General features: G+C 47.0%; 1 protein-coding gene across 1 annotated transcript in view; it reads left to right on the top strand.

The window, feature by feature from the left end:
* NOL6 (nucleolar protein 6) overlaps positions 1–13,436 on the top strand; it is a 915,540-nt gene that overhangs the window by 377,605 nt on the left and 524,499 nt on the right. The window contains exon 17 of the mRNA XM_069626862.1: positions 729–846. Within this exon, the coding sequence (XP_069482963.1) occupies positions 729–846 (118 nt within the window). The remainder of the gene's footprint in view (positions 1–728; positions 847–13,436) is intronic.

The following is a 13,436-nucleotide window of genomic DNA, read 5'->3' on the forward strand; positions in this document are numbered from 1 at the left end:
AACAAAGACAGACCTTCCAGGAATTTTAAGCATCATAAAATGTTCCAGACATTGCATAAAGTTGTACAATCCACATAACATAATACAGTATAGCATAGTATGCCATAGCGAAGTACAGCATTGCATTGATGGTGTGTGGATGTAACGGTTCATGTGAATATATTCTCTCCCTTCTTCTATGCCCTCTCTCCCCCTCTCATCGGCCCTCGCGCCCCCGTCTTGGCACCACCCCCTTGGCCCCTTGTGCCTGCCGTTCACGCCACCCGCTTGAACCCCCTCCTGGCCACTTGTGCCACCCACTCGCATAACCCCCTCTTGCCCCGGCCCCTCGTGCCAACCCCTCACACGCCCCATTGGCCTCCCTCTTTCCGCCCCTCCTTTCCCCCTACCCCCGCTATTAAATTGCATTTGTTCCACATATATACAAATTCAGGCACGTTTTACTTTTGGCAAGTGCCACTTTCCCACTTCCCCATACTTGCGCAATCTGAATTACCCAAGGGCCTAGTAAGACCGTTATTTTGTCCTTCCTTTTTTTCACCCTCTTTGTCTCACAGCGCCTAGAAACACTTGTGAACAGACTTGTTATAAATGCCAAATCATATCATATATCAATGGTGGAATTAGAACTTGGACCTCTGGGTTCAAACGTCACACCACATGGCTACTTTGTGACATGTCCTTTTCTGGAAGACTTGCTTCATATTAAGGCACATTTTGTTTTATAGGTGTTCCCACCAGTGCCTGTAAAACCGGACTATGAATTTCACCAGCAGGTCAAGCAAAGGAATTCATTAATCCCATTACTGGAGAAGCCCTGCCCTGCTTATGTTGCACCATTGAAAGGTACGTTTCATGCTTAAAATGTACATCTTGCGTTCATTAGCTTTTGTTTATGAACCTGACTGCAAATATTCCTGAGATAGTTGCTTGGGGATTTTAAGGACACTTGACTGATTTTCAGCACTAGATCGCAAAATCTCTAACAAGGTATTAACATTGACTCACGAGTTACCCTGATTTATATTTTGCTTTTCCCTGCTGGTTCACAGCCCCTCCACCCTCTTTTTAGACCCCATATAGGGCCTCACTGGCACTATAACTGTGCTACGTGCCCCTCAGAGGGCCTAAGACACTAAAGCCAGGGTGCCCCAAAGGTCTGTTTCCCTGAGCAGATTCCTTTGCTTGGATCTTAGTGTAACTAGCCAGCTGGTGGCTTCTTTTTTTTTTTTTGAGACTGCACAATGCTTTAGCCATTTACCTTTTGGCAACAAATGCTTGTGTTAAGATGGATTTCTAATATCAATATTGGGTGAAAGTTATTTTGGAGGTCACCCTAGTTATGGTGAACAGGGAGAATGAAAATTAGCCAAAATCCAATCATTGTACTTTTATTGAATAAGATTGTTGGGGAAATGCCTCGTTGTCCCCGCAGTAGAGGTATTGCCTTAGCTACACTCAAAACTAAGGATCTGTCATTGTCAGAATGTGCAGCAAAAAAAACCATCCCGTGTCCAAAGTGCAATTCTCTACCTAAGAAATTAACTCCGAGGTGAAAATGATAATGTCTTTGGCTTTCAGTGTTTTAGAAATGTTCAAACGGGTGAACTCCAACAAAACGTCTCTCAAAGATATGGCTGCTTGCTCCACAGATGCTTCCCTTCTCCTGGATTCGACTTCTGTAGCACTTTTCGGGTTACTTATGATATATAACACAGCTATTCCAATGCAGAAGTGTTTTAAGTAGCCTTGCTCTGGTGGGTGTTCCTCTTCTTCTCGTTTCTCTCTCCCTTTTGGATATTGGTGTCGACTTAAAACCTTGTGCTTTCTTAATTTTCAACTTCCATACAAAAAGTATTTAAACCTCTGTTCCAGTGGTAGGTTCCTTGTCCTTCTCAAGGTTCTTGTTCCTTTCTCCTCTGAATTCTGTTGTCTTTGGGTAGCCCCGAGATTTCCTTCTCAGGACTCTTCTTTCGTTTTCTTTAATTTACACTAAAGTAGTTCTCGAACAGTTGGGCTTTTTATCTTTATGTACTCGAGCTACCTGGTAAACTCCCTTGCCAGGTTTTCTTTGTTTTTTGGGTGCACCTTTTTATCAATAACATAATCATACACAGATTGTTTTGGCCCTTTGGTCTTGTTAGGATATCTGGTGGACATTTCTGCCAGGTTTTTGCTACTTGGTCTATGTGACCAGAACTACCCATTTAGTTGTTCTTATATGCTCCTCAGTGTGTCCTTGCCTGGTAGGTGTTAGGGAGATTTATCATTTTTATGCATCATCCCATCTCCTAGTGAGATCCCCAGCACCTTTTGCTGGACTTCTGGACTTTTTTCTTTATATCCTGAATGAGTAGAGCCTTTTCCCCGTAATTCCTTCTTGTGTGCTCGTGTCTTTTGGAGCTCTGTTTTGTGTTTTACCTTTACTATGGAGTCTACTTTTCTCCATATCTCTTTTAAAGTATGTATATTTTACTTTTGCACCTTATGGACAGTGTTGCTGGGAACCCTATGGGCTCACCTTTGAGATTATTTATCCTTAATACAGTTCTTAAGGATAGAGGGATACTTTGTATCCCTCCTAAAATGTTATATTCTGAGATGGTCACACACCACCTTATGTGGAGTGCCAAGGGGATACCTAGGACTCACCTTCTATCTGATCCTGTGACTTTTCAATCACATAGGCAACCCTCTAGTTATTCCTTATGGCTATGGACGTCTTCTACCAACTATTGTGCTATTTTCTTTACCGCAGACTGTATTCACAGTCTCGGTTGTGCATCATAGGGTCACCTATGTACTAAATTGGTGGCTCCTTTTCTTTTTCTGCCATTTCTAGCATGGTTGTTCTGTGTTTGCCCTTCTACCATTCTGGGAGGCGGAGGTATGCGTCTGTGTTTTGCCTTTGACGGGAACCCTTGGGTGTCCCTGCCTAGGCTCCAGTGTGCCTGGCAGGCAGGAAGTGGGGGATGCTTTTTCTATTCCCAAGCCCTTTATCTGCTTGAGTGCCTGAATGAAACCAGTGCCAACGGGGGGGGGTCTGACTGTCCTAATTGGACAACCCCACGCTCCTTTCTGTAAACTGCTGAGAGAGATTGCAGAGGAGTGTGTGCTGAAACTGAATAAAAGGTGATATACTTGAGGTGAAAGGCAAGTTGACCACTGGAAACTGAAGTAAACGAAGAAGACGGCCACCGGAGATGCCTGCAGACCCTTTGCAACACTGTGAAGCGACATCTGCTGTCCTGACCCAGTTTTCTATGCGACAGGGGACCTCCGAACAGAACTACTTCCTTTTGGCTGGTGTGATCAACCAGCCCTGAGACAAACTACAATCTGCCATCTTCCGCGGTGCTGTGCCTTTCCAGAGCTGCAGACCGTAAATAGCAGGAGACCTCCGACCCATTTAAGGCCGAATTGGTCCAAGTCTTTGCGGAGCTCCAGGTGAACCTCCAGAGACACAATCGACTCATCCATGTTCCCCCACCAGAGTGCAGGACTGCAGGAATTAAGATTGACCAGGCGAACCGTGTCCTTTGTTGGTGCTGCAGGAAATGCTCCAAAACCAGACTGACCAGAGAAGCTAAAGAAATCTGTGCCAGATATCCTCTCTCATGACTGCTGCCAAGACATCCTGTTCAGTGTCCTGCCTTTCGTCACCAGACCAAGGAACTCGGAGACCGGGTCCATCACTGCTGTCCAGAGCAGAGTCCAGCCCCGAACATTTCTTCTAACCTAAGGTACTGTGGGGGTGAAAAGGGTATTGCTTACCTTGAACCAAGGAATCGCTGCAGAGTGTTGGAGTGCACAAAGAGGGGTCCAGGATGTCCACTCTTACCTCTGATCCAAGCTGTCAGCTTGTGTGCCTTTTGTAAGTCCTTTAACAGGGTCTTAAACCTTGTGTTAATTCTACTACCATTCTTAACTAGAGATTGACAATGGAACGTTTAATGTTCTGCTGCTTCATAAGGCTTTGAGCCCCCCCAAACTGAGTTGGGGATCGGACTTCTGAAGCTTTAGTTTGCCGAGAAAATACCTCTAGAACCTTAAGCTCTGCTACTGTTTCACTAACCAACCCTTTCCTTCCTAAATGACTATCGTATATGGTTTTGCTAACAATACAATTACTGTATATGTTTGTGTGCCGATAATATGGTAGAACTGTCATTGGTGTCATACTCTGAAACAATTGTACCGCGAGCAACTACCAACTAAGCAGTGGCCTTTGCAAAGTACTTAAGCAATTCTGTGTGTTGATTAAATAATTTAAGTATTTTAAGACATTCCTTGTGCAAATAATAAATATATATTTGAATGTAAAAGTATTGGTACGTGTTTCTTAGGACTACTGTACTAACTGGATTCAGTGTACTTGCCTACAGCTCACATCGTACTCTTACGAAACGCCTGACTGCTCTGCCACTCTACCCAAGGTTCCATGAGTAGTACAGACTTATACTAAGAGTTGGGAACTTGTATACCCAAGGGATAGTTTTATGAAGTGTTTCCTCAAGTGGCCTTTAGGAAAAATCCTCTAACAGGTTTCCCTTCCAAGACTTTCTTTGTACACTTGTACCTGCCTGGTATATACTCCTTCTGGGCTTCCTGGAATAACATTTGTGTAACTGCCTGGTATACCTGGTATACTCTCCTGCCAGGGCTTTCCACTTGTGTGCTTTTGCTCACACTTCCACTCTTGATAGTTCACCAAGTTAGCCTAATTGGATAATACACTGTTAGCGTTTATTATATGCACATGCAGCACATACTCGTAAACTTCAAAGTCTCTCTTCTTTAGAAGATGCACTTTCACTTTCTCTCTCTTGGGTTTTCTGAATGGCTCTTTCAGTTCAGTTATGTTTATTCGAATTTGGTGTGGCTGCCACTACTCACCGGCTCTTGACAGCATTTTATTCCTCTCGCAAGACCATTTGCGTTGTGTCCCTGCTTCCTGCGACTTCAGTTGGGCTTGTCTGTTTTGCAAGGGTCTCCAGCAGGTCAACAACTGCTTTCCAACACTGGCGAACCCTGAGAAGTCCTGCACTGGCTTCTGGTATTCCTGCAGCATGTTAGCTTCTCGGTGTACCCTTCTGCTTCTGAGCTCCTGAGTCGGTTGGCTCCACCGACCTTCTTTCAGCCCAAAGATCGCACACAGTCCCACCAGTCGTCTCTCTGAGTTTCTGCCGGATCTGATTTTAAATGTCCTAGGTACAGGTGTGTGCTCCCAGCAACTAGAGCGCTGCCTGTGCTTGGGGCTTCTCTTACTCTTCATTCCCCCCCTCGTCTTCCTCGTCACAGTGTTGTGGTGTTTATGGATGAATGTTCATGATGAGTTTTGTTGGCAAATCAGTATGGGTGGATTGGTATGTGTAGTTATGACAGATGGTTTTAGCAGATTTACAACGCAAGATCATGCTTGAGGGTTGGCCTATAGGTCCCAACAAAAGGGATTTAATACTCTACTTGGATGGAGAAGGGAAGGTAGGGAGATAGGATATTAGTGTTGTAAATGGGAGGTTCATCTTGTAAGACGAAAGTGGGATACCATGTCTCACCCACTGGTACCATCACCCCCCCCCCCCCCTTCCCGGTATAGGTGTCTCGCCCCTCGTGATCCTCCATTATATAGCTGCCCCTAGAGTCTGGATCAGGTAGTGGCTGTGTCCCCTGGCCACGTGGGCGGAGGTCACCTATGGGAAGGGAGTGATGATGCCCTCAGATTCTTCACAGTTGGCACCTTTGCCTGCAATTGGTAAATGCAGTGAGATTTTGAGATGGAGAAAACATTTATTTTTCAAATCAATGACAGTGAAATGCGTGGCCTCAGTTGGTATATTACAAACTATCGTGGCAGGGTTTGGCACAACTTGAAATTCCACTTCAACAATATTATTCAAAGGGTGCAAATCCTGGATCATCCTCCACCTTTAACCGTTTTCTTTTCTGACAGGGTATATCACTGTGTTACACGGGGACTCTGAGGGCACTATGCCTTATTGCCACAACACCACAATTGTTTCATGTATTCCCTCATCTTCCTCCCTTGACTATGGATGCTATGGCACCATAGTGTTAGGGAGATTTGTCATTATTGTGCTTGATCCCCTCTCCTAGTGAGACCCCCGCACGTTTTGCTGAACTTCTGGACCTTTTTCTTTAATCCTGAATGAGTGTAGCATTTTTCCACTCATTCATTCCTATGCGCTCTGTCTTTTGGAACTCTTCCTTTTGTATTTTCATTGTCCTATGGAGTCTACTTTCCTCTTAAAGGCATCTGTATTGCACTGTTGCAGCACACACCTCCTTATGGGCAGTGTTGCTGGGGACACAGTTCTTAAGGATGGTGTTGATGGGGACCCCTACAGTCATTTTTGAGTTTATTTCAATGTAACTACAGTTCTTAAGGATAGAGGGATACTTTGGATTTCTCCTAAAACGTAAGTCTGAGAGATTGACACACACCACCTTCAGTGGAGTGCCAAGGGGATACCTAGACACGTCTCCCTGCTTCTGTGACTTTTATGTCACACAGACAAACTCCGCTGGTGGCAGTGGAAGTGTGCTACCAACTATTGTGTGATTTACTTACTGCAGGCTATACCCATAGCTCTGTTAAGCACAATAGGGCTCCTGATTACCAACTCAGGGGCTCCCTTCTTTATTCGCCATTTCTAGCGTGATTGTTCTTTGTCAGCCCTACTTCCACTATTCTGGGGGGAGGAGACCTGTGTGTCTGGGCAGGCAGGAAATGGGGGGGGGGAGGGAGTTTTTCACCCCCTGTAACTTTGTCTACCAGAGTGCCTGAGTGGGACTAGCTCCCACTGGGGGTCTGGCTGTCCTGATTGGACAGCCAAATGCCCTTTTCTGTAAGCCGCTGAGGAAGATTGCATAGGAGTGAGTGCTGGAACTGTATAAAAAGTGAAGATTCTAGATTGTACAGCAAGTCGACCACTGGAAGCTGAAGTAACCGAAGACGACGACCAGACGCCTGCAGACTCTTTGCAACACTGTGACGCGACCACTGCTGTCATGACCCTGTTTTCTGTGCGATAGAGGAACTCTGAGAAAAGGATTCCTCCCCTTTGACTGGTGAGAACAACCAGTCCCAAGTCGAACTTTCAATTAAGCAATCTCCCGAGGTCCTGAGAGTTTCCAGAGCTGAGACACCCCAATACCCACAGACCTGCTGTCCATTCCGAGTGCATCTTTGAGGAAAGGCCAAACTCTTCCAAATCTCTGCTGAGCCCTCAAGGACACTCCAGCGATCCCTTCCAACTTGCAGAGACCCTCTCAACAGTGTGTGGGACTGTAAGAAGTGAAGAAGATTAATTGGGTGAAGCGTGCCCTTTGTTAGTGCTGTAGAAAAGGCACCAAAACCACAGAGTGAACCAAGATGTTGATGGAAGCCATGCCAGAGGTCCTCCCTCGAGCCTGCTACTGGTAGTTCCTGCCCATTGTTATCCCTTTCATTATCAGACCAAGAAATCCAGAGGTTGGGTCCAGTGCTGCCACATCGAGGAGAATCCAGCCACAATCTTTTCTTCAAAACTAAGGTACTGTGGGGTTAAATTGTATTGCTTACCTGAACCTGTGAAGTTGCTCCATAGTGTTTGGAATGAACCCTGAGGTGTCCAGGGTACCCCCTCTTACCTCAGACCCAAGCCGCTGCTTGTCACCTTTGCGAGTCCTTAACAGGGTCTCTGTTGTTAATTGTTAACTTGCTACATTTTTTAAAGACTAGATTGGAAGAAATCCACAGGAACTCTGTGTTCTACTGCCTGCCAAGACGTTGTGCCCTCTTAGAACTGCCTTAAACTAGAGTTGTGTTTTTGAACTTAAAAGACTTGCTGAGCGAAGAACTAGTCTCTAGAACCCTGAACCTTGCTAGACTTACACTAACCAAACATGTTCCTCCCTTAAAGACAGTTGCTTATATATGTGTGTGCAGAGCAAATATCTTAGAGTATTTTTACTATGAATCGCGAGTGCACGTTATTACTGATACTACGATAACATTGGGCCTCATTATGACCCTGGTAAATCCGCTGCCACCGTTGTTACCGGACCAGCTGATTCCGAGTTGTATAGGCGGCAGGTGTCACTCCCGTCATGTCTGACCTGGTGTGAGTAACGCCACCCCCCTGCAGGCAGAAATGGAAACACTGGCTCCGTTATAAACGGAACCATTGTTTCTGTTATCCCCATGCCCATGGAGTCCTAAAGGACTCCATGGGAATGGGGATTTATGGAATTCCGCCTCTGGAACTACCGGGTCACCGGGCTTGTAATGCCTCCGTGATTCTGGCAATCACAGAGGCGGAATGTTATTTTGGGTCCGGCGGCCGCCTGCCTGTTTTTTCGGCACGGCTACCGCCGAACTCGTAATGAGGCCCATTGTCTCTTCTCTTTCTACCGTTGCAACAAATGTAACCGTGAACAAACACAAAAGTGAAATTATCCTTTGAAGTGTTTTCTAAAGTATTATAGTGTTAACGTATGAAGTATTGTGATAGTGATTCTGGTGCAAGTATAATAAATATATACTTTTATAAGAATTATACCTGTAAGAGTTTCTTTGATGTGAATGTCTAACTGGGTTTATTGTACATACAGCTCAAATCTAAGTTAAGCCTGACTGCTCTGCCACTCTACCAAGGTTCCAGCAGTAATACAGACTGATACTAGGAACTGGGGGATCTACAAACCCCTGGGATAGTTTACTGAAGTCTTACTACCAAGTGGAACTCCCCTAACACGTGGGTAACACTGCGCCTGGCTTCAGCTTAATGCATACTTCTCCTCTACTTTTCAAAAGCCCTACGGTATGGGGATTGTCTGTCCAGAAATTGCTTGTATCAAATCCTTCTCCAAGTGTGCAAGCATGCATTTAGCAATGAGTATAGGACAAGGGACATTCCTATTCTGGATCATTATTTGGCATGTGATGCAAACCTCCAATATTATTTCACCTTCATTTTCAGAATCCTCGAACAGCTGCCCATCCGACACTGTACTCCGTGGTTGAGCAGGGTCAATACATAAAACTGTGCCCCACTCATCTCTCTCCTGGTCAGTCTCTATGAACACTACCTTACAGTCTGCAATCGGTACCCCCTCCAAATATAGCGTGATAATGGTACCTGGAGCATGATCTTGGGGAACTGCTGGCTTAACCAAACATTCTGACGGCACTCTGCATGGTTTGTTCCTGATGCCTGGCACCTACTCGCAACACAGTTGCTCCATACATAAATCTCGGTACAAAGGTATTCCTCTAGTGGAGCCATCACTGTACAATGCTTGCGTTATCACCAGGATCCTAGCATAACAAATTCCTGGTGTGGCGCACACCACCCGTTCTTCAGAAAATGAGATCGTAATAATTCGTTTACTTAGCAGATCGCTGCCTAACAAATTGACATGTGTTGCAGTTGAAAATAACGGCGCTAACAGTTCTTGATTATCTATTGCCCCAGAGAATCCTTGCGTGTCCATTACCCTCCCTAATGAGGGGAAGTGCCCTCTCTTGATTTTGTTGCAACTGTGTCAACCATAAAAATAAACTTTCTGATGCTTGTGAATCTGCTTAGAATCACATGCTGTGCATATAGTCCGATATCTAGTGGTAATCGTGCAGTATTGCATGTTTCTTTTGAAAATCGGAAGAGGACGTTGACAGGGACGTGACTGTAACACTGTCCCTAGCGTGGATTGGTTAGTTGATAACGTAGTTGGCCGCCTTATGCTGAGCTCGCAAGAATTAATATTGCTTACTTTGTTGCACAACCTACGGTCATCTAGTCGCCCGACTAATCTTTTCGACGACTGCCTCGTGGGCTTCCTGCCGCCGAAGACATCCACAACTGTTCGGCGACTGTTGAACTGCTTGACGACTGTTGACCGCATGGCCTCGGCCCCCTGGCCAGGCCCTTAGAGTAGGGGGAGTGGGGCCTGGGTTTATTCATCTTCAAGAATGTATTTCCTTTTCCCTGCTCTATTTGGTCTGGCTGCTGTCACCTGCTGCTATGGAGAGGATGTGTCACAACCTCCAACCCGGTAACAACAGTCCCTACCAACCCAGTACCTCATACACACACAAATTCCCCAAGAATTCACTGTGGGTTTCATAAAGTATCAACACATCTCCGTAACATAGTCTGGGGGGGACCCACTTGGACACAGGCATGGCACTCCTGGCACCAGCAGCATTCTCATATTGGGGTAACCCATCGTTCAGCATGGAACTAGTCATCCAACATGGAGAGAAATCAGCCCAACGACTAATGGTTGATAGCAGTCTAGTCTCTGGGTTTGGCTGGCTATATAAGCCACACCCAGGCGTGCCTACACACTTCGCGTTAGTCTGCCTCACAGCAGCTGAACGCTCACTGTGTTCCGGATCTTTTAACTACATGGTTAAGCAGCCTCTGAGCCCCCCGGCCGCTCGCAAGCAATCACGGCTCATCCGACTCCATTCTGCATACCGCGGCTCCTATCATCTGTTTCCAGCTCCCGCAATGCCTGCAGGCCAGCTCCTTCATCTTGGGGCTCACCCGCTCCCAGTCTTTGGGCCGCGCCGCGCTCCAGTTTCACTTTCAACACGCCGTGGCTCCTCTCACCTGCCTCCGGCTTCCGCGACGCCTCCGAGCTGCTCCTTCACCTTGCGGCTCACCCATCTGCAATCTTCGGGCCGCGTCACGCTCCAGCTCCGCCTTCAGCACATCGCGGCTTCTCGGCTGCCGGTCTCGTTCGAGACTCCCCTTCGCTCTGAAACCTACAACCTGCAAAAGGAACGTGAAAACAAGTAGACATTAACACACGTGCACCAGGAACCAACCAGGTAGAGGGGGGGGGGGGGGGGCGGGGCTATCACTCTACAACTTACCTCGAGGAAGAACCCTAAGAGACTTGGTACACCTTACCCCGAGACTTGGTGCAACTTACTTAGGGGCACAAGTACAGCACGTATTGAACTGTTAACGCGTAAAAGTGCAGCAGACCATTGAGCAGTATACAGAAAAGGGCTTGATAAAGTATAAACAGGAAGTGAAGAACTGCAAACCTGAACTGCTAACGCACCAAACCAGCGCATCAGGAATTACCCCAATTTAAGGGCAGTCCAGGACATAGAATTGACATCAGTGAAGTAACTGATAACTTTGGACTAATGCACCCCTGCTGAGGAATGAAAGCAGGATGGAGAGCCCACATACTACATACATAAGAATCCCACCTTAGACACAGTGACTCCTGTCAACCTGAGGAGGCAGTCCAGGGGGCAACCTACGCGGAGATTCCAGGCGCTCCCGCAGAGCTAAGGTGAGCGTAACAGGATGCCCTTTCAATCACGAGCGCTCATGCAAGTCCTGCAAGCTCTGTTGACTGAAAACGTTGAAGGACAGGCGGACTAAACGGTGGGCAGCCTACGCGATGCGGCCCTAAAGCCATTCCCCCGTTGGCACCATCGCTTCAGACGACAAGGAATAAATCGGCAGCCATGCCTCCGAATTGGAAGCCATCAACCTTTCGGCGGAACCTTCAGGTTCCCAGATGCCCATCCCCGACAGACAGGCCACCGACTCTGTTATGGGGAGTTCACACCCCGGCAACAAGGGCACAAACGAACCACAATTACCTAAACACACAACCTCTAAGGCCTCCTTGACGGAGACATTGAAGAAGTGCACAGCGCCAACAGGGCCGCCAAAAACATGGGCGCCTCACGGTTCGGGTCCCTCCAGGCAACTGTCTTCGTGGGATGCAAATGGGCATTCACCCCAAAAAACGGTCGGCGACACACCGTCCAAGGGCGCACAAGTACCTAAGGCTTTGGTGGAGTAGTCGACAGCGTCATCAGGCACGTCGAGACCTTCCAATCAGCTGTCATAAATACGCAAAAGCGTTGCAGCTATTTCGGCAGCTACAGAACACAAGGGCACCCCTCTCATCTAGAGGAGTATTCTGAAGTCCCACAGCCTCTCTCAAAGGCCTTCTTGGGTAAAAATTCCCCCTTTTGGGCAATCTTTTCCATGTCCAGACCGTTCCCTATGGACTAGGGAGAGATTTGAAAACTATATGGACAAAATGGCCCAATTTATTGACTTTTCAGACAAGTGTATCACTCCCAAAAGCCCTAGGGAAGAGGACTCCTGCTCCATTCCACAAAAATTACAGTAAATTGCCATCTCTGCACACGACCACCAAGAAAATATCTTGGATGTCTCAGAGCAAGGGGATACCAATTAGGACATTAATCTATTTGCTCAGGACACAGCTGACACATACTGGGATCAGGATCAGTCAAGGGATCAGGGCCCAACGCTCACCCCTGACCCATTGATCCCCCTACACCTCAACAAAGGGATTTGTAACCTGTGGATGACCAAATGTTGTTCAGCACCATTTTAAAAAGAGCAGCCGATCATTTTGCTATCGCAACGCATGAGGCAGCCCCAGACTCTGACTTTATTGAGGATATCCTTATGTAGAAGCCTTCAAATAGTTAGGCCATCTCCTTACTCAATTCCATAAAGAAGTGCCTAGCTCCTTCTTTGTTGTCACCATCCCTCACACGGGTTGTCAACCCACTATACATATGGGGTCATGCCACACCAGATTCCCTGATGGTTACAACCACTAGAAAGAGGGTAGGGATTCCAATGTCCACAGCAGAAGCCCCTTCGGATAAAGATTGCAAGAAATGTTATGCCTCGGAAAACTAATCACTGCCTCTGCAGCCTATTCAACTAGGATCGCAAACAATACAACTCTCCTGTCAAGCTACAGCAATGTCTAGTGGGGCCTGGTCCAGGATGGCCTTCAAGAGGTCCCAGAGCCCACACAATCACATCTGCTGGTGGTCGCAGCTGAGGGCAAACAGGTTACCCACACCATTCAAATAAATACTTTGGACTCTGCTGAGACTGCCGTACGCACTCTAGCCTTTAAACCAGAAACTCAGGACTTTATTAATAAACCAGTCTAGGACTACAACCTTTTTGGGAAAGCTGTCGATGACGCCCTACAGACTGCCAAGAAGGAGCACGAAACGCTGAAATCACTCTGCCAGATCACGGCCAACCCTTCCACCAATGTGGAGGCACTAACACCCGCTGTTCCCTTTTTGGACAATCCTTTTACTGGTCTCCCCATGAACAATATGGTCCAGGGAGTATCCTCTGGCCAAGGCTCTTCCGCTAACAGCAAGTATCAACAGAGAGGTCCTCGTAGAGGCAGGTGCGCTACTCCTAGAGGCTCCCTGGACTCTACCTCAAAGTGACTTGCCGATTTGGGTACCCTCACACGCCTCCCTGGTCGGGGGTCGCTCGTCATCATTCATTCATGCCTCGGAGGATCACATCAGACCAGTGGGTTTAAAGAACGTCACACATGGCTACTGCATCGAGTTTCACTGACAACCTTGATACCACAGT

Source organism: Ambystoma mexicanum, chromosome 6p (assembly GCF_040938575.1).
Source record: "Ambystoma mexicanum isolate Mex_15411 chromosome 6p, UKY_AmexF1_1, whole genome shotgun sequence".
Classification (NCBI taxonomy): Eukaryota; Metazoa; Chordata; class Amphibia; order Caudata; family Ambystomatidae; genus Ambystoma; species Ambystoma mexicanum.